Source organism: Narcine bancroftii, chromosome 9 (assembly GCF_036971445.1).
Source record: "Narcine bancroftii isolate sNarBan1 chromosome 9, sNarBan1.hap1, whole genome shotgun sequence".
Lineage (NCBI taxonomy): Eukaryota > Metazoa > Chordata > Chondrichthyes > Torpediniformes > Narcinidae > Narcine > Narcine bancroftii.
The window spans coordinates 108,664,413-108,688,339 of NC_091477.1; the positions used below are offsets into that span (position 1 = coordinate 108,664,413).

Here is a 23,927-nt window from a genome sequence, read left to right on the forward strand (position 1 = left end):
TCCAATGCTAACCGTGGTGTTTCCATCCCTCCAGGTCTAGTACATCAACTTCTACTGGCAATCCAAGAGAAAGCTACAGATTGATTTTTTTTTTATTTATTCCTGCACACACGTTTCTAAAACATGCCTACTTGCTTTACAAATATCACCTTCTATGAGTAAAAGCCAAATTCTTGGTTAGCATCGGGTTTGAAGTAACAAATTATCAAGGCTGGAAAAACTGACAGCTTCTCTTCAAAGCTTTCCATCGTACCTAGTCAACAAAAGCAATACATTACAGAGAATGGAACTATGAAGTAAAAATACTGCAAACATATGCTAGTTCAGATATTTCTGCGGACAAAGAAATCTGTTAGCTTTATTAAGCTAACCAGATCATCACCACATAAACCTTCGAAAACTGCTGGTTGTCCAGAGCAAGCTAGAATGATTTCTTTAGCAATCTGCTGGATAAATTATATCATACATATGAAATTTCTCTTTTATTAAGGGAAAATCAACAGATGGATGTTCATCAAGACTAAGATTTCCTTGATGGGAGTTTAAAGTGGCTACATTTCATTTACAATAAACATTTGTGCTGTCAAGAAAGAAAATCCCCAACACAGAAACACTTTTCTGAACTCTGAATGCATTTTGAATGATGTTGGAAAGGCAAAGGTAGATCAGGAAAGATGAATGAATGAATGCTGGTGCAACATAACTTCTTTTAAAGTAGAAGAGAACAGTAGTTGAATTACTGTGATCATATCAAAGCACCTGAAGGGTCAGCCACCATGGATGAGATAAAGGAAAGGATGGGCAAGAGGCAGAGTTAAGAATGCAGATAGAGGTGAAAAATGATTAGTATTATTGAAGGAGAAAGAGGTTGGACATTCAGTCTACGATGCAAATGCACTAAAATGCTGAATTTGTACAGTTTGGTCCATCAGAGATTATGGTCAAATCCTTGGACTGTCTTTTAGCGTGTTAATTGAATTATTCATGACTAATTTTGAATAGGCAGTTCAACAGAACTGAAGTAATTGTAGAGCAAAGAATAGCAGGTCAGATACCGTCTGCTCAAGATTCCATCATCTGTGGCTTTTGTGTTTCTCTGCAATGGTTGGTGTAGAAAGGGGCAAGTAGTGGAGAGTTTGAATAAATATTTTCAGTACTCATTCAGAACCTATGGATGATGGTACCAATTAGAATAAGGAAAATCATTAGAGACAGTAGCACAGAGAAATTAAATTACAGTGGAAAGGAAATGATAAAATATTAATTATATGAAAAAGGAATAAAACAATATTTAGCAATGAAGGTTTTTAAGATCGAAGAGTAGATTTCTTTCCACTCTTAATTAAAACTCTATATCCGCAGCTGCATTTTCAGATAAAATAAGGATTTGTGATGTTTTAGTCTCAAATTCCTTTTGTTCTTTGGTTTCAAGCAATCAAACGTGTTATAAGAAATCATGCCTTTCTCAGCTGTATTGCCTGTGGAGTTGAGATGTGTTGACAGAATTTCATTCCCCTCTTGTACTTGTTGTTTCACTTCTACTCTTTCATATTTAAAAAAAAATCACGATTGAGAGGGCGCACAAAATCAGTGAACCGGGGCGGACTCAAAAGGCCAACATGGCCTGTTTCTGCTCTGTAAATGGTTATATGGTTTCTCTAAACACAAGACAAATTTTCATAGAACAGTTAATGTTGTCTAAGAAAGAAATATCAAAACAGCAGAGAAGAGAGATTATAAAACCAATAATCAAAAAAAAAATGCAGAAAGAAGGATTAAAGAGCACAGAAAGCACAGAGAAGTAGAGCCATCGATGCAAGGGCAGCAAATAAGCAGCAAAATTCCACCATATGATTTGGTGCTGATAACACAGAATTTGTGATAGATTTTGGAAGGTAATGCAGTATTTTTTGAAAAGTTATGTGTAGATTCATGTGGGTTACATGATATGTGGGAATAAAGCAGCTGGATATTAAAAATTATTTTCTAAAATCTATGGTAGTGAAATGGTTACCTTTACACATACAGACATGTAGCAAGTAAACAGGAGGGCTGAAATATTCAAAGTCCAATTTTTCTTGCCACATTAAAGCATATGCTTCTTTTTACGCAATTTGATGCATTTTGGAGCAGGTCTTCAGAGCACACTTCAGTACCATAAGATATCTTGCAGAGTGTTAAGTTTGGTTTTTGTCCATTCATCTTATTTATGAATCAATAGGAATTTTCCATGGATCATCATCATCTTCAACAGTGGTAGAGCTGGATTCTGCCAGAATTTGCCTTCAGGCCACAAACCTATCACGATGCTTAAGATTTCAGACAAATAGATAGAACTGTGGAAAATTTTATGAAATAGATTATTCCTCATCACACAGATTAATAAGAGAATGACCATGCAGCAACCTGACAGTAAAAACCCATTCCATTTATGTGTAACCTTCTTAACACCACAAAACCTTCAGAGGCACTTCATGGCAGTCAATCAAAATTACACAATTAGTCAGGTAAAGAAATACAAGTCAGGTGACTTGATCAAGGAGGTCTGGGGTGAGTTCATGTGGATCAGGGACATGAAACTCTTCCATAAATCATTCTCCTGTCAAAGAACCACATGCACACAACAATTATTGTCATGCCTACCATGCCTCTCTGAAAACAAATTTTAATCCTTGTGGGCATCCTGAAAGATAAATATTATAACACTAATAAGGACTAGTGGTAACACTGATCAAAGTTGTCCTCGTATACTGTGCAGAAAAGCCCCTTAGAATCAGGCACAGTTTATTTTTTGGTTATACTATTATTTATTTATTTCCTTTTATGTTATGATATACTTGTAGGGTTAACAGTATGGAAATAGCCTGTCTTGTTTATGCTGAACAAGTTATTCCCATTTGCCTTCATCAGCCCATATCATTCTAAAACTTTTTTATCCATATATCTGTCTAAATTTCCCCAGTATTGAGTACATCTACAGGGAACTCTGCCGTCAGAGAGCAGCAGCAATCATCGAAGCCCCATACCACCCAGCACATGCTCTGTTCTTGCTGCTGCCATCAGGAAAGAGATATAGGTGCCACAAGACTCACACTACCAGGTTCAGGAAAAGCTGCTCCCCCTCCTCAACAACGGACTCACTCAGAGACTCGTTTAAGGACTCTTACTTGTGCACTTTATTGATTTTCTTTTGTTCTCTCTGTATTGCATAGTTTGTTTAAATTCATTATCTGCTGACAGTTCTTTGTTTGTTTGCATGTTTTACGCTATGTACAGTTTATATTTTGCACTACCAAAATGTGCTAACTCTGCCGCACTCTCAGGAAAAAGGAATCTCAGGGTTTTATGTGATGTCATGTATGTACTCTGACAATAAATCTGAATGTAGCAATGGTCTCTGCTTCCAATTGGAGTAACAACCCTCCTCTACTCAAGATTGGTCTGGGACTGCAAAATCTGTTCAGTTTGAAATAATAGCCAACTCATCTGTGATGAGACGAAGATTTGTGACAAAAGCCAACAGCAATGGGTTTAACCTTCTCTACATATTGGCCAAGACTGAACTTGAAACCATATTTTGTTAAGGAGTAAAATATGAAAGTCTGCAGACACTGTGGTTGAAGTAAAACCACAATGCTGGAGAAACTCAACAGGTCAAACAGTGTACTTTATATAGCAAAGGTAAAGATACTTAACCAACATTTCAGGCTTGAGGCCTTCATCAAGGTATGGAAAAATATCAGCAGGTGCCCAAACAAAATGGTTGGGGGGGGGGGGTGTGAGGAGGGTTAGGGGGCGGAGCAATAGGGGGAGGAGCAAGGTCCAAAAGCAGGAGGTAATAGGTGGATAAAGTAGGGACGGCACAGCAGCAAGCAGGGATTGTGAAAGAATACACTTTACGAATATACTTAAGAAAGGGTTAATGGATTAGTTAAGGATACAATAACTGCTGCTTGTGCAAATGTGGGAATTGCCTTTTTAACAAGGAAATATAATGGCCTTCTTAACATCTGTGCTGTGGTGAGATAATAGATAACTTCACAAGTATGTCAATAGCCTTGAGTTCAAAGCATACTGACTTTCCCAGAACATTTGTCAACATTACATGGTACCATGTAATAGTAAACACAAAATGCAGGTGTGTGAAACTTGTAAGGGTGTCATGCAGACCCCACCTAAATTGTGTATAAATGTACGACAAATGCTCCAATGCTTTGAGTGTCTGGGACTCAGTCAGAGAACGAGTCACTGAACTTGTTTTTGAATCCCCTCACACCCGCTAGCATCACAAAGGATTAAATAAAGAAGCTGTTGTACTTTTACTTGGTTCTGTTACGTTTCTGCTATTTGTTTTCTGACAGTGCGGGGTGACTTTAACAGGATGGCTCAGTGAATTACAAGGGAAGGGGGTGGCGCTCAGTGAAAGAAAACAAGAGTCGCTTTCAGGTGCATTCTCCGCCAAGAATGCGCCTGCAGGGAGCCTCTCCAAGAGGTGGCAACAAATCTCAGCAAGAAGAACTTCAAGATTCCAAACCGACGTCCCGGTCCGGGGAGGTGGAGAAGCTGCTACCGGCGCCCAGACAACCTACTACAAGTCTGCAGTCGTCTCCTCGCTTTGTCAGTTGGGACCAGTCCAGGCATTGATAAGTATAATTGGGAAGGGCTTGCATGTTGTAGTGTGAATTCAGCTTTAGATTTAGTAATAAAGACTTGTATAAACTGAAAAAAAAAGAATGCGCCTGCAAGAGCGGATGCAGAGCTTTGGAATCGTCATTCAGGTGGCAACCCTGAAAGCACTGCGCTGTCCACCCGAAAGGGACAGCTGCACGGGAGGCGCCTCGGAGCCCACTTCGGCTCCTGTCCACTGTAGCTGGACTCCCGCCCACTGACGTGACGTCGTTTGAAGAGCGACGAAGGAGAAGCAGAAGGAACACAGGATTATGGCGGACCCGGAGCAGGCAAGAGAAATCCTGATGATGGTTTCAGCCTTCCTCAGCATTCAGAATGAAATCCTTGGCAATACCCTGCCTGCACACTGTGTTTCCAAATTCCCGCCAAGCGTCTTGGGCTGACGACGCCACTGCGACATCATCAGCCCGCCTCTTAGCAGCCGCTTTCAGGTGCCTGGGGTGGGGTGGTGGGGAACTTCAGTGCTCTGGCGATTATCCCTCCAGGAGGAGGGTTTGAAAGTGCGCCTCGGAGGCGCCTCAGGCTCTTTCAGGTGGGTTCCCCGAGAGCCGCACGCCCGCCTGAAAGAGCCTAAAAAGAAAGGGATGCCAATGTTAATGCCATCCAGCTGGAGAGTCTCCAACCGAAAATGAAGTGTTGTTCCTCCTCTAACTTTTGTTTGTGACTTTTCTGAAATTGTCACTAGTTTGAAATTCTTGGTTGGTTCTCATTTTTTTTAAATTGGCGAGGTCTGCCACAAGAAACCATTTTAGTTTTCAGGCGTAGTCCGTGATATAGATATTTAAAGCAACAGTAGGTGCAGACAGGACCTCAAACCCCCTTCTGCTTGAAGCCTCATCCCTTCCCGACCTCGTGTGCAAGGAGTCCGCTTCTCACCTTGCTCGTGACGTCAGGCACCCAGGTCCTCGCCGGGTACAGGCGAGCGGATGTGACCTCATTCCACATCCGGGGGGGGGCGGGACGGGCAGACGGAAAGAAACCGGATGATCCCGAGGCGGGCGGGGGAGTAGGACCATTAAGCAGTTCGGCTGGGGCTGTTGGACGCAGGCGAGCGGATGTGACCTCATTCCACATCCGGGGGGGGGGCGGGACGGGCAGACGGAAAGAAACCGGATGATCCCGAGGCGGGCGGGGGAGTAGGACCATTAAGCAGTTCGGCTGGGGCTGTTGGACGCAGGCGAGCGGATGTGACCTCATTCCACATCCGGGGGGGGCGGGACGGGCAGACGGAAAGAAACCGGATGATCTCGAGGCGGGCGGGGGAGTAGGACCATTAAGCAGTTCGGCTGGGGCTGGAGGCTTTGGCGCTGGTCGAACCATGGCCAAGTTCTCTCATTTGCAGGTGGCCGCCATGGTACTCTTTTCTTTCCTGCTGACCTTGAGCTTGGGCTGGTGGTTGCCGGAGATACTTCTGCAGTTGGTCAAGGTGTTCGGATGCCCGGAGGAGTTGGTGTCCCACTGCATCGTGCTGATGTACCTGGTGTTTGTCCTGTGTCTGGTAACGCCTGCTCTACCCCGTGGCTCTGTCAAGGTATGGCTCGCCACAGTAGTCTCACTCAGCACAGCCTTGCTCTGTTTAAACCCCCCCTTCACTCCGTCTCACTCAGCACAGCCTTGCTCTGTTTAAACCCCCCCCACATCACTCCGTCTCACTCAGCACAGCCTTGCTCTGTTTAAACCCCCCCTTCACTCCGTCTCACTCAGCACAGCCTTGCTCTGTTTAAACCCCCCCCCCCACATCACTCCGTCTCACTCAGCACAGCCTTGCTCTGTTTAAACCCCCCCTTCACTCCGTCTCACTCAGCACAGCCTTGCTCTGTTTAAACCCCCCCCTTCACTCCGTCTCACTCAACACAGCCTTGCTCTGTTTAAACTCCCCCCACATCACTGTCTCACTCAGCACAGCCTTGCTGTTTAAACCCCCCCTTCACTCTGTCTCACTCAGCACAGCCTTGCTCTGTTTAAACCCCCTTCACTCTCTCACTCAGCACAGCCTTGCTCTGTTTAAACCCCCCTTCACTCTCTCACTCAACACAGCCTTGCTCTGTTTAAACCCCCCTTCACTCTCTCACTCAGCCTTGCTCTGTTTAAACCTCCCCTTCACTCTGTCTCACTCAGCACAGCCTTGCTCTGTTTAAACCCCCCCCACATCACTCCGTCTCACTCAGCACAGCCTTGCTCTGTTTAAACCCCCCCTTCACTCCGTCTCACTCAGCACAGCCTTGCTCTGTTTAAATCCCCCTTCACTCTATCACTCAACACAGCCTTGCTCTGTTTAAACCCCCCCTTCACTCCGTCTCACTCAGCACAGCCTTGCTCTGTTTAAACCCTCCCTTCATTCTGTCTCACTCAGCACAGCCTTGCTCTGTTTAAATCCCGCTTCACTCTGTCTCACTCAACACAGCCTTGCTCTGTTTAAACCCCCCCCTTCACTCTGTCTCACTCAGCACAGCCTTGCTCTGTTTAAACCCCCCCTTCATTCTGTCTCACTCAGCACAGCCTTGCTCTGTTTAACCCCCCCTTCACTCCATCTCACTCAGCACAGCCTTGCTTTGTTTAAACCCTCTCTTCACTCCGTCTCACTCAGCATAGCCTTGCTCTGTTTAAACCTCCCCTTCACTCCATTTCATTCAGCACAGCCTTGCTCTGTTTAAACCCCCTCTTCACTCCGTCTCACTCAGCACAGCCTTGCTCTGTTTAAACCTCCCCTTCACTCTGTCTCACTCAGCACAGCCTTGCTCTGTTTAAAACCTCCCTCCCTTTCACTCCCTCCTATAAACGAACGTGTCACGTGAAGTGTAATTCAGAGTAGTGACTCGTAGAAGTCCGATTGTTTATCTTACTTTCTGTTCTGCTTTCCCACAGCTGAATTGCTTTGTGAAAATACAATACTGGAGAAACTCAGCAGGCTAAAGATAAAGATATGCCTTTAACAATCAGTTAAAGTACTCTATAAAGTACACTGAGATTTTCCCAGCTTTGTGTTTTCACGTCAACCATGGTGTCTTCAGACTTTCTTGTTCTACTTCTGAATTGCTTTGTTTTGCTCTGGGATGAGGGGGAATCAATAACTCTTTCTTCCCCCCCCCCCCCCCCGAACTTTTAAATATCTGTCATTGGGGTCATTTTCTTCACGTGCCGAATTATGATGCTGAATGGCTTTTTTAAAAATTGCCATTACATTCCCTGGAAGGCCAGTGATTTATTTTAGCATGAGGAATCAATTTAAAATGTTTATTCGACAGTTTGTTATCGTAAAAGGCCCAGCATCTACAGCATTGGGGGAAAGATGATCTTTCCATCGAAATCTACTTTCTGCATTTTAATTTTTTTACTTTCAGAAGCAAAAGGCTAAGTTACTAATCACCCCAAAATGTCTTGAGTCAACAATTTCCCCTGTGTGTAACAACAAAATAAACTAAATGGAAACAAACTATTTGCCTAATATTTATGTTTTACCTTGACAGTCATGATAGCCTTGGAACTTAAGATAAATATATTACTTGTCTTGTTTTAACTTCAAACTATTTTCTTTCATCTCTCCAATTCAATGGAGAATTTGGAGAATAGCCCAAACCACTGGATAAGAATTCCAATGCTTGACTTTCGTGAGTGAAAATGCTTCTAACAATTTCTGAAAGAAATCTACTTTCTGTACTACTTCTTAATTTTAAGGTTTGAAATTTATACTGTTGTAACAAAGGAAAATGTATACAATTTTCAACATTTGTTCTTTCATGTACATTCAAGCTGGTACCCTAGTGAATTTGTATTTTCTTCAAGTTTCAGTTTCTTCCTTGCATCATAGAGCCAAATGATTCATGCATTACTCTGCTATCTTGATAAAGGTCTGTGTAATGCTATCGTTATTTATTGATTATAAAACTTTGTGATGAAATAGAATTTTTTTTAGACATATTAAAGTATTATCTACCTTTTTGAACTTGTTTCTCAAAGTTATAGATGTTAAACTTGGAAGAGGTCCAATAATTTCAATATGTATATGCTGGTCAAAAATGAGCTACCTGAGCTCAATACCTTTTTTCTGTATCGGGTGTAGATGACACTTTCCAGCTTCTAATATTTCTCAATCTCAAAATGTGTTGCCTTCCAAGAGAAGTAGGCCTTTATATTCTGAATTGTATCCTATTCATCCAAATAAATCAAACTTCGTATTTTCAGCTGTAAATAGCTGTAATTTTTCATTGATTAAAGCAAATAAACATTTTCATAGCTTTGCACTTCATAAGATAAAGCATATTGTAAATGATAATGATACTCGACTTCAAACAAATGTAAACAAATTTTTCTCTTTGGCTTGGCTTCACGGACAAAGATTTACGGAGGGGTAATGTCCACGTCAGCTGCAGGCTCGTTTGTGACTGACAAGTCCGATGCTGGACAGGCAGACATGGTTGCAGCGGTTGCAAGGGAAAATTGGTTGGTTGGGGTTGGGTGTTGGGTTTTTCCTCCTTTGTCTTTTGTCAGTGAGGTAGGCTCTGCAGTCTTCTTCAAAGGAGGTTGCTGCCCGCCGAACTGTGAGGCGCCAAGATGCACGGTTTGAGGTGATATCAGCCCACTGGCGGTGGTCAATGTGGCAGGCACCAAGAGATTTCTTTAGGCAGTCCTTGAACCTCTTCTTTGGTGCACCTCTGTCTCGGTGGCCAGTGGAGAGCTCGCCATAGAACATGATCTTGGGAAGATGATGCTCCTCCATTCTGGAGACGTGACCTACCCAGCGCAGTTTGATCTTCAGCAGCATGGATTCGATGCTGTTGGCCTTTGCCATCTCGAGTACTTCGATGTTGGTGATGAAGTCACTCCAATGAATGTTGAGGATGGAGCGGAGACAACGCTGGTGGAAGCGTTCTAGGAGCCGTAGGTGATGCCGGTAGAGGACCCATGATTCGGAGCCGAACAGGAGTGTGGGTATGACAACGGCTCTGTATACGCTAATCTTTGAGGTTTTTCATTTGGTTGTTTTTCCAGACTCTTTTGTGTAGTCTTCCAAAGGCGCTATTTGCCTTGGCGAGTCTGTTGTCTATCTCGTTGTCGATCCTTGCATCCGATGAAATAGTGCAGCCGAGATGGGTAAACTGGTTTACCATTTTGAGTTTTGTGTGCCCGATGGAGATGTGGGGGGGGGGCTGGTCGTCATGGTGGGGTGCTGGCTGATGGAGGACCTCAGTTTTCTTCAGGCTGACTTCCAGGCCAAACAGTTTGGCAGTTTCCGCAAAACAGGATGTCAAGCGCTGAAGAGCTGGCTCTGAATGGGCAACTAAAGCGGCATCGTCTGCAAAGAGTAGTTCACGGACAAGTTGCTCTTGTGCCTTGGTGTGAGCTTGCAGGCACCTCAGATTGAAGAGATTGCCATCTGTGCGGTACCAGATGTAAACAGCGTCTTCATTTCATGGCTTGTTTCAGCATCATGCTGAAGAATAATAAATAATTAATGATAATGAATAATAAGGATAAATTCAAATAAAAAGTTTTTCGAGAACTCACGTTTCTTCCATGGTCATTCCAAGAATGAAAAGAGAACTCCTGGACCGTTTGGATATTACAATGTATGACATCATAGTATGTACAGTAACTCTACAAAAACAATTAATCCGTAAAGAAAAAGTCATAACACAATCATAAATCATAAGCACAAGGTTTAACCCCTACAATGGATCATGTGTAGATCCAAATACATTGAAATATGATGAAGATCTTTGTCATCTTCCTTGCCTTTGAGGGGAAAAACATCTCTTCTTTCTGAAGCCTTATTGATTACTTCAAATTTGTGGCTTCTGGTTAATTGACCACTCTGCAGTAGATAATAATTCCCTTTTTATTGAGGTGCTTTAAAATGCACCCAATTAATTTTCTGCTAAACACCCTTTGTGCCAATGGAAATAACTGTAACTGGAAAATCTGGAAAAGCCACTGCACAATTTACTGGTCCTGGCAACCACAATCTCTTTTGTACTCCCTTAAGTCTTATAATACATATACAAATGTGAAGGCTGAAATTATCTGAAGTACACAAACAGTGGCCTAACTATTGTGTACAATTCTAGCATGGCCTTCCTTCTCTCCTGTTCCATTCGCCATCAAATAAAGAATTGTGTCTTGTCTGTCTTTTTACTCTCTGATTGACTTCTTTGAGGATCTGTGTAGGATTCCCCAACTTCCCCACATTACATGATATCCTTCAACATGTTCAGTTCCTTGATTTGACTCCCCAAATACACTTGTGATTCAATTTCACTTTAAGTTTTGATGCCTAACTCACAATGGCATTTATAACTTCCTGTATATTAAAGGAACATAACCAATTTTTGTATTATCAGTGAACAATTCTTTTTATTGTGACCCCTATTTTTGGGAATTCATTAGAAAAAAGACATGGGTACTAATCCGAGTGAAACCTCGTCTGTTATGACTGATCACAAAAATACTCCAGAGTCCATCTTTGCTCCAGTTTGCCACACTTATTTGGATCCCTTGAAAATTCACTTTTTTGACTCATGTACTTAACATTGAAGGATTTTGTCTAACACCTTGATAAAATCTGTGCAAACTTCATTGAATGTACAGCACTCATTTAATCTTTATTATTTTCTCAAAGAATTTAATTATTCAGACATTTCCCTTGCAAATTCTTGGTGACTGTCTTGATTAATCTATATCGTCTTAATTAAAGGTTTATACAGTTCTGAAAATGGATTCTGACAAGTTACCACCATTGTTTTTAATTGCAGTTTATTCTTCTCTCTTTTTAAAATATATATACAACATTAGATTCCTCCATTCAACTGGAGATAAACAGGAAATCTGCAGATGCTGGACCTGGACTGCCAAAATTCAAGCCTTTGTAGTTTCCTTCCTTTTAACAGCTGGTATGGGCTTAGAAATTAATCATATTTAGATGTCTTAAGCCCCTTAATTCGTACTTCTTAGACACAAGAGTCTGCAGTTGCTGGAATCTAGAGCAAAAAAAAAACTGCTGAGGAACTTGTCAGGTTCGGCAGAGTCCATGGAGGATAATGGACAGTTGACATTTCATTTTGAAATCCTTCAAGACTGAGAAAGACAGGAAATATTGAAGAGGAGGAGGGGTCAGTATGTGAAAGGTGGACCAAGGTGATGGATGATGGGTGAAGCTAGATATGATGGATGGTGATAGTGGAAAAGACAAAGGGAGGAAAAAAGAACAAATGATACTAGGAGGGGAGGTGAAGGTAGAGACAGCTGCTGAAGGAAGGAGATTGGTTGAACTATATAATGAAGGGGAGCAGATGTGATGGGAAGATGAAGTGGAAAATAATTGGTTGATGGGAATATTGTCAATCTAATCATCTGTGTGAGAAGGCCTAGTTGGATTAGAAGACGGGAGGGAAAGGGATTACAAGGGGAGTGGGTTGCTTGAACCTGAAGAATTCAATGTTCACGCTGTTGGGTTGTTGAAGTTCTGCTTCTTCAAACTTGCCTTCTGCCTCACTCTGGCAATGGAAATGGCTGAGGATAAACAGGTCAATGTGGGAATATGGAGTGGAATCAAAATGGCTGGCAATTGGAGCTCCAGTTGGCATGTGAAGACAGCTGTGATGTTTATCATCACTGATGTTTGCACTCAGTTGCATTAGCTACACTATTGCTGCCCCTTCGTGTAGATAATTCCAGAGAATTCATTTCTAAATCTACCTACCCATGTTATTCTTTTTGGTTCCCTTGGTTGTTAACTTCCTCTTTGTGTATTTGCAAAATATCTTGGGTTTTTTATTTGCTTTCCAATGTTTTTTGATATTGTCTCGATGCTTTCCTAATTTCTGTTCTAATTTCACTTCCACATGTTCAAATCTTGCTGCTATATTATGCAATGATGTCTAACACATAGTAGATATCAATTTTCTTTTTCCGACACCCTACTTTTTAGGTAATGTTATCCATTTTGCAGTCATTCGCCACCCCTTTTTGGCAAAGCACATATTGAATCTCCTCGAATGTTTCTTATTGATGTGGGACTGATTAATCTCCAGAAGCGGTTTCAGTCAGCAGACTAATAAATTTGGCAGAATGGCATAGCTAGTCGAGTTGCTGCCTGCACTTCAGTGCCTCAGATTTGATCATGTCCTTTGCTGTTGTCTATGTTCTCTCTGGAACTAAGATGTTCCTGTTGTGGGAACGTAATGTCATCACGCAAGTTACGCGGATGACGGGATTACGTAGGTGACGCGGAAAGGGTGCGGGTTAGTTTTTGTGTGCATTATTTTGTTTGTGAATAAAATACTAACTGCTCCACAAGAAGAGTCTGAATTAATATGGATATGATAAACTGGTGATGAGGATTTTTTAAAAAAATCCAAACTCCAGATGACAGAAGCAACAGGATTTCAGCTAAAAAGAAATCAGAAGTGAAAGAACTTCATCGGAGTTAAGGTCAGAAGATGACTGAAGAAAAGCAAGTATTCAGCAGCAAGACAAAATGGCAGAGGTGTAGCGGCGGCTACTCTGCTTACTGAATAACTCCACAACCAAACAGGTTGAGCTCAGTGAGCAAAAACTTGTCTATTGAGGTCTGCCTGGCTGGTCTTATGCTCCCAGCCCGGACCTGGCTGAGAACTGCGCCGGGGGCCCTGACGTAGACAGGGTGTCACGTGGGCCGCAGAGCACGGGCTTCTGAGCCTGGTGCTGAGGTCGGGAAGAAACCCCTGACGGCGCCATTTTGGCTGGCTGCCACCACAGAGGGATGTTTTGGAGAATATAAGGAGATTGAAGACTGGCTTGATTATGTGGACTGATTTTATATGTACTGTGAGGCCCATGATGTGATTGATACTGAGCTCCATGAGGAAAAAAAAGGCACTATTTTTAAGTGAAGTGGGAAGCAGAACATAGAGTCTGATCAAGACTTTCGTGGCACCAGAAAAACCAAATTCCAAGTCTTGTAAATAATTTTTTGATCTGGTTGGAGAACGTTCACAAGTTAAAAGTGCAGAAGCAGGCCATTAGGCCCATTGAGTATATTCTGTATCTCTACACTAAGCTGAATTATGCTTACACCTAGTTGATACCCTTACTAATGAGATACTATCCATTTCTTGTTTAAATACTCCCACTGATCTGGCCTCCACTGCTTTGTGTGGCAGTGAGTTCCACAGATCCATGACCCTCTGACTAAAGAAGTTCTTCCTCCTCTATCCTAATTGGTCAACTTATAATTTGAAGACTATGTGACCCCTTGTACTCGATTCACCCATCAAGGAAAACATTCACTCTATCAAAACATCTGTAACCAAAACTGTCAGCATTCGCCGAAAGATTCAAATTTTGTACCAAAAGCAAAAATCCAGGGAAACAGTTAGCCAATATCTGGCTGAACTGCAAAATCTATCCAGAACCTGTAATTTTGGTTCATTTTAGGAGGAAGTGTTGAGAGATGTATTTGTGATCAAATTAGGGAAATGGTCAGGCCCAACAAAGTTTGTTAAGTGCAAAGGAAATAGATATCAAGTCCACTTATAACATAGCATTAGGTTTCAAAATTGACCAATATAATACCGAGATTTGGAGTGGGGTGCAGGGGGCTGTGAACACGTGATCAAGAAAATTAACCAATGAGAATGTTTTCGATGTGGAAAGAACAACCATAGCCTTAATGACTTTTTACAAAAATGTTAAATGTTTCTTGTGAGATAAGGTGGGTGGGGCACTCCGGGGCAAGGTGACCAGGACAGAACGGGGAAAAAAAAGCAAGACGACCACATAAGGATGAAACCCCCACCATTGAGGTATAAGAAACGATCTTCCAAGGTTAAAAGCCTTAGGGGAGATGAAAAGAGTGAGCCAGAGTCCCAAGATTAATCTGAAGAAGAAGAAATGGTGTCAGTCAGTTCATTATATTCTCAGTTCAAGTTCATTTATATTGTATGTTTTTCAAATTGCATTGACCAAAATGCTGTTCAAACCAAGACAATCAATTGAAACTAGTACAATTATTTACAGAGCAATGGATTAAGCCATTATAAGTAGACCACAATTGCAGTGAATAGTGCAATGCTGTCTGAGGTTAGGAATGTACAAAGGGTTTCAGATGTTAATCACTAACGACAGAAGGTACATTTTTAAGTAATTGCAAGTCAGGAGTTCTTGTTTGAATGAAAATCAATTATGAACCGTCCACATGGAACTTGACACAGAAGCTCTTGTATCCTTAATGTCAGAAAATCTGAAAGAAAAACTAATGCCAAAGCTTGACATAAAACCATCCAACATTTTTTTCCTCTTGCAATTGTCTTTAAAAGATCAAAGTGCTAGGGAAATGCAAAATAAACATTGAATATGAAGGAAGTACTAAGAAGGGATTAACTCTATATTGTAAGGACAACAGGACCCACATTGTTGGAAAGAGATTGGTTTACATGTTCCACTAGATTGACTAGATTGGAAGGAAATTTGGGCTGTGAAGAAGGTCCAAACATTGGATGACAAGAAATCAAAGTTACAACGAGTGCTTTTGAAATACCAAACTGTGTTTGGGAAAAATTTGGAGTCCAAGTCAAATTACGTAAAACCTGAGGCAAAAGCTATTTTTTTTTTATAAAACCAAGGCCAGTACCTTTTGCAATAAAGAGAGGAATTTAGTTGGAACTTAATAGACTTTAAGCTGAAGGAATAATCGAAAAGCTTCAGTATAATGATGAGGCTGCTCCTATCGTACCGGTCAGAAAACCCAGAGGTGAAATAAGAATTTGTGGTGATTACAAGGCCGTAATAAACCAACTCCTAACAAGTGCCTGGACATCCAATTCCGAGAGCGGAAGAACTATTTCAAGCCCAGAATAAAGGAAAAAAAGTTCATTAAGTTAGACTTATCGCAACCGTACGAACAAGTTGAACTGGATCCGGAATTAACAAAAGATGTGGCTATCAACACACATCTACGATTGTTTACATATATGAGAATGCCATATGGGATATCATCTGCCCCAGTGATATTTCAGTAATTGATGGATAAATTATAAGGAATAAGTGTTGAACTTAGATGACATTATCATTACAGGTCAGGACAACACAGAATACCTAACTACCCTGGAAAAGGTCCTTGTGAGGTTAGAAGGCTAAGGTTTGACTGCGTCAAGATAAGTGTGTCTTTATGGGACCCTAGTAGCCTATTTGGGATTTACAATTGACCACAAAGGGGTCAGAATGGATATTGTGGGCACTGAAGCCATTCGCAGAGCTCCCTGCCCATCAAACCAAGCGGAGTTACTATCATAATTGTAATTACAAGCACATTCCTAATACGTCCACCCTTTGCTGGAATGATGAAACACAAAGCTTTTAATCAGTTGAAGGAACTGTTGACCTCAAGTGATGACGTTCTTGTCCACCATGAGCCATACAAAGAAGTGACTTTAGCTGTCAGTGCTTCACCAGTTGGTCTGGGGGTAGTGTTATCACAAACCACAGAAAAAGGGGAGCAGGCAGTAGCATATGCATTGCACTCCTTAATGGCTTGCAAAAGAAATTATGCATAATTAGAAAAGGAAGGACTGGCCATTATATTTGGCCTTGAATGGTTTCACCAATGCTTATACAGTAGAAAGTTCATTTTGGTGATGAATAACAAAACCACTGAGTTTAATTTTTGGACCAAAGAAAGGTATCCCTGTATTAGCAGCAGCAAGAATCCAAAGGTGGGTGATTGAGCTGGTGGTGTAAAATTAATGATACAAAACATGGCTCTGCAAACAAGAATGGGCATGTGGACACATTATCACGCTTACCTCTGCCTACGTCAGAACAGATGGAAGGAATATCAATTGGACGGCAGATGTCACGGCCATTAACCATCAGTTACCAATCACATCTAAGGCCATCAGCCAAGAAGTAAGAAAGGAGACTACGTTGTCAAAAGTTTATGTACCTCACCTTAAATGGATGGCCAGATGTCAAGTGTCACCCCCGAACTAAGGCCGTTTTACAAAAGGCAAAATGAAATATCCATTGAAGAGGGTTGCCTGTTGTGGGGGACAAGAACGATCATTCCAAAAAAATCGGCAGGAAGCTTTGTTGCAGAAGCTCCACACTCATCATCGTGGAATAGTACGGATCAAGCCGCTGGCACATAAAGCTCCTCCGGTGGGATATTGGAACAGAGGTACAGCAGATACGGAGGAGCATCATTTGTCAAGAAATGCAGCCAAAGGCACCGCAAGCAGAAGTAAATCCATGAAAATGGCTATCGCAACCACCACATAAGATTTGCATTAAGTTTGCTGGGCCATTTATGGGAGAAACCTTCCTAATTATTGTAGATCCATGCTTCTATTGTGTGGTGATACAATCAACAACAAAAGAAAAGACCATTGAGAAAGTTGTGCAATGGGTTCACAGAATATGGGTTGCCGTTACAGCTGGTCTCGGACAATGAAACTCTAATTGTATTGGATGCTTTCAAGTGATTCCTAACAAAACAACAATGTGAAACATTGGCCCATACCACCCTAGTGCCAATGGGAAAGCCAAGCATTTTGTACAGACTTTTAAAAGGACAGTGAAGGCTAGAAAGTCAAATGGAGCACCCTGGAGCCATGACCTTGCAAATTTTCTGCTGTCACATAGAACAACACCGCACTCCACCACAAAACTGATGTTTGGACGGAACTTAAGAACATGACTTAACTGTAGTACACCCAAATATCGGACTCCAGATCCAGCAATCAACGTAATCAAACAAATCAACCAGATCTCGAGAATGAGGAACCAGTAGTTATAAGAGACTACAGACAAAATAAAGAGATTTGGGTAAGAGCTGTGCTCTCTTTTTAAAAAAAAAAACTACGCCCATGTTCATATTCTATACTGGTCGGAGACAACGTGGAAATGACAAAGACCAGCGAAGAGCAGTCAAAGATGACAGTTTCAATTCGGCCCCGGAAGAACTCTTAGACATTCCAGTTTGGACACAGCCAGATTTTGTGGCCCCTTGGAAAGCCTCGGTACCAGTTACAGAAATACCTGCAGGGAAGGCTGTGCCAGGGCAGGAAGCTAGCCAAGCATCCAAAAGCATCCTTGTGCCAAGGAACAAGAAGAATTTAGCTTCTCCGGAAAGATCAGAAACTGTTTGGTGTTCTCCACTCCCAAGGAAATCCCAAAGAGAAAGACACCCCACAGCATATCTTAAGGATTATGTGGAATGATTTAAAAACATAAGGGAGTGAAATATGATGGTAATAATAGTTTTGGTAGAATCACAAAAAAAACTGAACATGAAATTTGGTTAAGTTAATTTAGTTAGACTTGTTATCTATGTACTGGTATTTGTGGGGGTAAAAGTGTTGTGGGAATGCATTACGTCATCACGCAAGTTACATGGGAGATGGGATTGTGCAAGCAGCGTGGTAAAGGCGGGGGTTAGTTTTTGTGTGTGCCATTTTGTTTGAATAAAGTATACCAACTGCTACACAAGAAGAGTCTGAATTAATGTGGATATGACAGTTCTCTCACATAGCAAATCACTAGGTCAATTGACCACTGTAGATCCCCTTGATGGAGAGGTGAGTGGTGGAGTCTGAAAACATTGGGACCATAAAATGGGAATAGTGCAAGCGAGTGAATGATGAGCAGCATGGTGACTGCACAAATGGGACCGATTCCATGTTCTATCTCACTGAGTGCAATTGGTCTTGCCCCACTTTAGAATTTTTACCTCGTGTCTTTTTTTTCTGTAGCAATGTAAAATTTAACTGAATTATGAATCACTGATACTCCTATCTGCCCATTTTAACTTTCCCTGAAGTTAAGTGCAGGGTTAACACCCCTTTCCCTTGTGTGGGGTTGCTGCATTATGTCTTAAAGTGCTTGTGAGAAAATTTTTAAAATTTTCTTGTACTACATCTACTGAAGTAAGGCATTTATTAACATTTCTCTTGTGTAGACATTAAATATTGTAGATTGCATTTGAGATATTTGATGAGACATTATATCCATATGGTAAGCAATCCCTTCCAGCACAGTAAAAATAGAGTTCAGTCCGGATTCCAGTGCCACATCTTGAGACCCACCTTCTACAAGCACCTCTTCCAATTGTTCCTGTGAACTGGCCATGAAAGGTAAGTCTTCTTCTTGTTCCAGCGTTGTCAGGGCATTTCCCGTCCGGCTGCGGGTCTGGATACCCGACGACGGCACCCCAACCACATCAGGGCGCTGCCGCTCGGGGCACCCCCCCCCCCCCAAGACCACACACACTCCAATAAATTGCGGACACTAGAAGCACTGCACATGCCTGGCAGGGCCAGGGGCTGCGCAGGGGCGATCTCCAGCACCTTCCTGCGTGCCCCCGACGGCAGCGCGGGCCCAACGGCTCTTTGGTCGCCCGCGCGCCTGACATCGCGAACACGCGGGTCAACATCGGTCGATTTCGTCAAGAAGCCGGCGCCATCTTGCGGAGACAAGACCGGTGCCGGCGTAATACTTAGCCTAGCTGGGGTTCTCTGTGGCTTGGAAGTTCCCGAAGGCAACTCTGTGGTTCCAAATGAACAGGTAGGCCTCAGTTCTTCAGCACTTTTATAAAGTAGTTTTTTCTGTAGTTGAGTCTTAGGTTTTTTAATATTAGCCGCCATTATAGACAAATAATGTACTTAGAAGCAAAAATAAAATGTTTATATACTTAGATTAAAGTTTAAAAACAGGCGTTTACCTGGCTGGGGAGGATTAGAACCGCAGGTCTGCCCTCTACGCCATCTTGCCACGCCCCCTTTCAACCCATTTCTATACTCACCCACCTGTGTAATCCAGAGATTACTACCTTTTTATGTTTTGCTTTTTAATCTCATTCCTAACTCCTTAAAATGTATCTTTTTATCATTGGTGCAGATGTTGACCACATTCTCTTGCTGCACATTCTTCTCTTCCAAAATATTGTGCAACTGGTCATCAATGACCTTGACCCAAGAGAGGCAGTATATTGTTCTGGAATTATATCTGCAACCATTGATAGATTGTCTGCTCTTTTCACTTGTATCTTTTATAACCGTTATTCTTTTGACTTTGCCTCTTCCTCTCTTTACAGTTGAGCCACCTTTGGTTAAACAGTATTAGTTCTTGGTAAGAGAGAAGATGCCATTGGAGAGGAGTCTCCTGAATGAAATGTCTACCTTTATTCTGTGTGTCATGATCACCCATTCCCTCTCTGACTGCAGTGTTTCAGTTCTGACACCAATTTCCACATGTTGGCTTCTTGGTAGCTTTTTGTCAATTTCTTTTGTCCTCAAAAGACACGAGTTAAATCTAATGTATTTGTTACAGTTCATAATGTATTCATATTGGTCTCTTGCATTGCCAGACTGAGACCACCTGCAAATCAGAGGATCAAAACCACATCATCCTCTGGGAACCCTCCAACCGGGTGGCATCAACTTCTCTGGTTTTCATTAGCAACCCTCCTTCCCCATAGCTCTGTCTATCTCCCTTTTCCCTCTGTCTCCTTTCACACAGACTAAATCGATTCTCATTTCTCCCTTTATCATATCCAGATAACGCTTTTTGTTGATCTGGACTCCTCCCAGCCAGCACTATCTCTTTTCTGAGATATCCTGTTTTTGCTTATTTCTTTAAGAACTCAGGCCCAAAAAGTGAGCAATACACCTTTATGTCCTATGGATGCTGCAAGACCAGCTGTTCCTTCAGCATTTCAGTGCGTTTTTAGTACAAAACAGCGTCTGCTGCAGTCTTTCATGTTCCACTTGTATTAATCCTCCTGACCTCTGAGCCTCTCCTCTCCTCTTTATACTAGTCATTCGTTTTCCCTCTCTACTCTCAGTCCTATGCAAAGCCTCAACCCAAAACTTTGATTATTCCTTCCTTCCTACCCCCCCCCCCCCAGCAAGATGTTGCTCAACATGCTGAATTTCCCCATCAGTTTTATTGATCCGCAGACCAGTATCTGCAATTTCTTGTGTCTCAAATAAATCAAGTGGTATGAGTTTATTTATATATCTGGAAACAAAGAATGCAGTTCATACATTTTGTAAGAAACAAGGAGAAATTATACAAAGATAATCAGCTGTCATTAGTAACAAACAAATCATCATTAAAAAGGAAGTTGCGAATTATTAAGCCACTATGCATGAAATTGAAAAATCTGTAATGACAGAAAGACAGTTACCTACAGACAAGGATTGGAAACTTGAAGTCACAAGAATGTTTGGCAGGAATTGGAGAAGTGTGTGGTTCTGAGAGTTCTAGAGTAATTATCATAATCCATGTTTTCCAAAGCACAATAAAACTTAGCCGAATTCAAAGATATACAATAAATTTGGTAGACATTATCAGGAACAATCTTGAAAACATTTTGGTTGTCACTGTATGTTTTGGAGTGCTGCCGGGCTTATATATAAATGTCTTTTAAAGAGATAGATTGTGGGGGTTTAGTGCAGGTCACCACATCTCATTTAAAATGTAAGAGCTTTGATGAAACTAGACATTCAGGCACCAGTGATTTTGCAAAGACAGTGGAACGGCTTTGGGAAAGAACTTCAGAAGCAGGTGCAAATGAAAAGTCTGGGCTCAAGTGCTGATAAAGATCTTTCAAAGATTGGGTTTGGAGCCCTGAAAGAAGTTTTGGTCTTTACAAGCAGAAGGAGAGGAAAGAACAAACAGGATTCTTGGAGGGAGAGAAGTCAGTTCTACAATAGCAATTGAGGCTGCAACATGGAAAGCTAGCAGCCTTGTTGAAAACCCCATTTTGAAGACTATTGTGATTTTTGAGTTCAGCCTATTCAAAACCCTTGTAGTCCTTTTAAGAGGAAATGTCTGGCTAGAGTGTTTCTCCTGAAATAAGGGAAACAAGAGGAACTCGCTGGTGACCTGGAAGAAGGGGTTATCATTTGGAAAATCCATGATGGGGCAAGTTTCTTCAGCAAGACACTGAAGTGACTGATTGAAGGAAATCATTTTGTGTGTGTCCAACAAGTAACAAATCTCTCTCTGAAACCAACAAGAACCTTCCTGAGCAGTAACCATTTAACTTTAAGCATCAGAGCCTAGTGAAAATTCATAAATGTTAAATTCTGTGCACGGTATAAAAATTGCCTGATACCGGTGAACTTGGAGAAGTGAAAAGCGAATGATTGGATTATGAAACAAAGAACTTTCCATTACATTACATACTTGTGCACTTAGCATTAGAAGGGGGTTAAGTTAATAGTAATAAGTTAAAGTTTGATCCTGTTTTTATGTTTAAAGAAAATTAAAAGCAACCATTGACTTGGTGAATTTCTATTGCTGCTGGGTTTTAGAGTCATCTGGGCTTGTAACAGTTGTAATGGAGTGGGATATTGTTTCGAATTTCAAAGGAAACACTTTTTATTGATGGACAATCTTAATATTAGGAACAGGTAGTAGTTTATTAATTTGGCTAGAGGATAACATGGAGTAGTGATTCATGAGGAACAACCTATGTGGTTTTGTGTGCAGCAAGGATTTGTGCTGGGAATACTTATGTTTATAATTTTCTGTTAATCATTTAGAAGACAGGACAACTTGCATGCTAAGCAACAAAACAGCATGTTCTTCTTTCTTTGGCTTGGCTTCGCGGACGAAGATTTATGGAGGGGGTAAAAAGTCCACGTCAGCTGCAGGCTCGTTTGTGGCTGACAAGTCCGATGCGGGACAGGCAGACACGATTGCAGCGGTTGCAAGGGAAAATTGGTTGGTTGGGGTTGGGTGTTGGGTTTTTCCTCTTTTGCCTTTTGTCAGTGAGGTGGGCTCTGCGGTCTTCTTCAAAGGAGGTTGCTGCCCGCCAAACTGTGAGGCGCCAAGATGCACGGTTTGAGCATGTAAGAGTGAAGTATTTCACAATCAATGGTTCTGAGTGTTGTTCTGCAGTCCTACTATTTTTCGTCAAGATTAACAGTAGGCAACTAAACAGAAAATTGCAGGATGCTGCTCCAAGAAATTCAGCTCAACTATTTATCATCCATTGAATCTATTCTCAATTATCAGTGAAGTCATAGAGGCTGTTGTGACACCTCTCTCATTTTGGATTTTGCCTTGGATGTTTGTTTCCAGATCTCCAGAGTTTTGGGCCAAATATTGATCCAAAAGAATTGAATTCTAGAAGTGAGGCAAGATTGACAACTGAATAATGTTTGACCATGTTGCATCTATGTGCTTTGTTAAACTGAAGTCAATTAAACCTCGTACAATTGAATGGTTATAGTTGTCAATCATCCCACCCAGAGGCAATCAAAGTACAGTAATATTTCACAAAGCAGTGTCTGAGGTTCAACCATTTTCATCTGCTTCATCAAAGACTTTTCTTCCATCATAAAGTCTAAATTGGTGATGTTTGCTGTTGATTGAATGCAGTAGGATTGAGACAAGATTTAGGCATGGGCTCACAAGTGTAAAGAAAAATTATCTTCAACATTTCCCCTAAACTTTCCTCCACTTGCCTTAAAACAGATGTCCTTTGATTCAGATAACTTTTAAAGACCACTCCTGTGAATAACTTTGTAGACTATATTGGAAGATGTAAAAGCTATTTAGAACAGCTGGACTAAATCCTTCACTATAAAAAGATCTGAAGCTATGAAAATAATTTAGCTGTATTGGGATTTTTAAAATTGAGAAGTGATTTAGATCATTAAAGAAGAAATAAAATAGTATTGCCAACTCGATTAACGGTTGTTTCAACTGTGAATGGTGCTTAGAGGGAAATGTGGAAATTTAAGTAAAAACATCAGAAACTTGCCATCGACAAAAGTAACAATAAAAACTGTGAAAACATTCAAATTAAGTTTGTGAACTAGATTGGATCCATTATTGTTGCATTTTCTTTATAAGCTTAATGGGAACTACTTTTAGCTCCTCACTGGTGTTATTGACGAACTGAAACTAACTGAAAGCTCAAACTAGAAGTAGTCTGACTTCTGCTCATCGTGTTCTTCTCCATTATATTTGTGTTGGCACTCTGGATTTAATTTCACCTTAACTAAAGGATAAATACAAAGTAAAATAACTGACCTCCGCAAAGCGGTTATGTGAATGTACTTCAAATCAACTTTGTGTAATGTAGGATAAATGTTACTGTGTGTGAAGGTTTCATCACATTGTCACTTGAGGGGTTTTTAATCAGTCATTAATGTACATTAGGAACATTAGAGGTTGCTACCGTGAATGCCAACAGCCCTCTTTGGTATATTTCCAACCATTAATTCATAGTTTAATTCATGGTAGTGGTT

The 23,927-nt window shown here is 41.4% G+C and overlaps 1 protein-coding gene across 1 annotated transcript in view; it reads left to right on the plus strand.

Annotated features, from left to right (window-relative positions):
- Positions 1-5,916: 5,916 nt before the first annotated feature.
- Positions 5,917-23,927, plus strand: part of bdh1 (3-hydroxybutyrate dehydrogenase, type 1) — a 34,377-nt gene continuing 16,366 nt past the window's right edge. Inside the window, exon 1 of the mRNA XM_069897260.1 lies at positions 5,917-6,220. Within this exon, the coding sequence (XP_069753361.1) occupies positions 6,008-6,220 (213 nt within the window). The 5' untranslated portion in view covers positions 5,917-6,007. The remainder of the gene's footprint in view (positions 6,221-23,927) is intronic.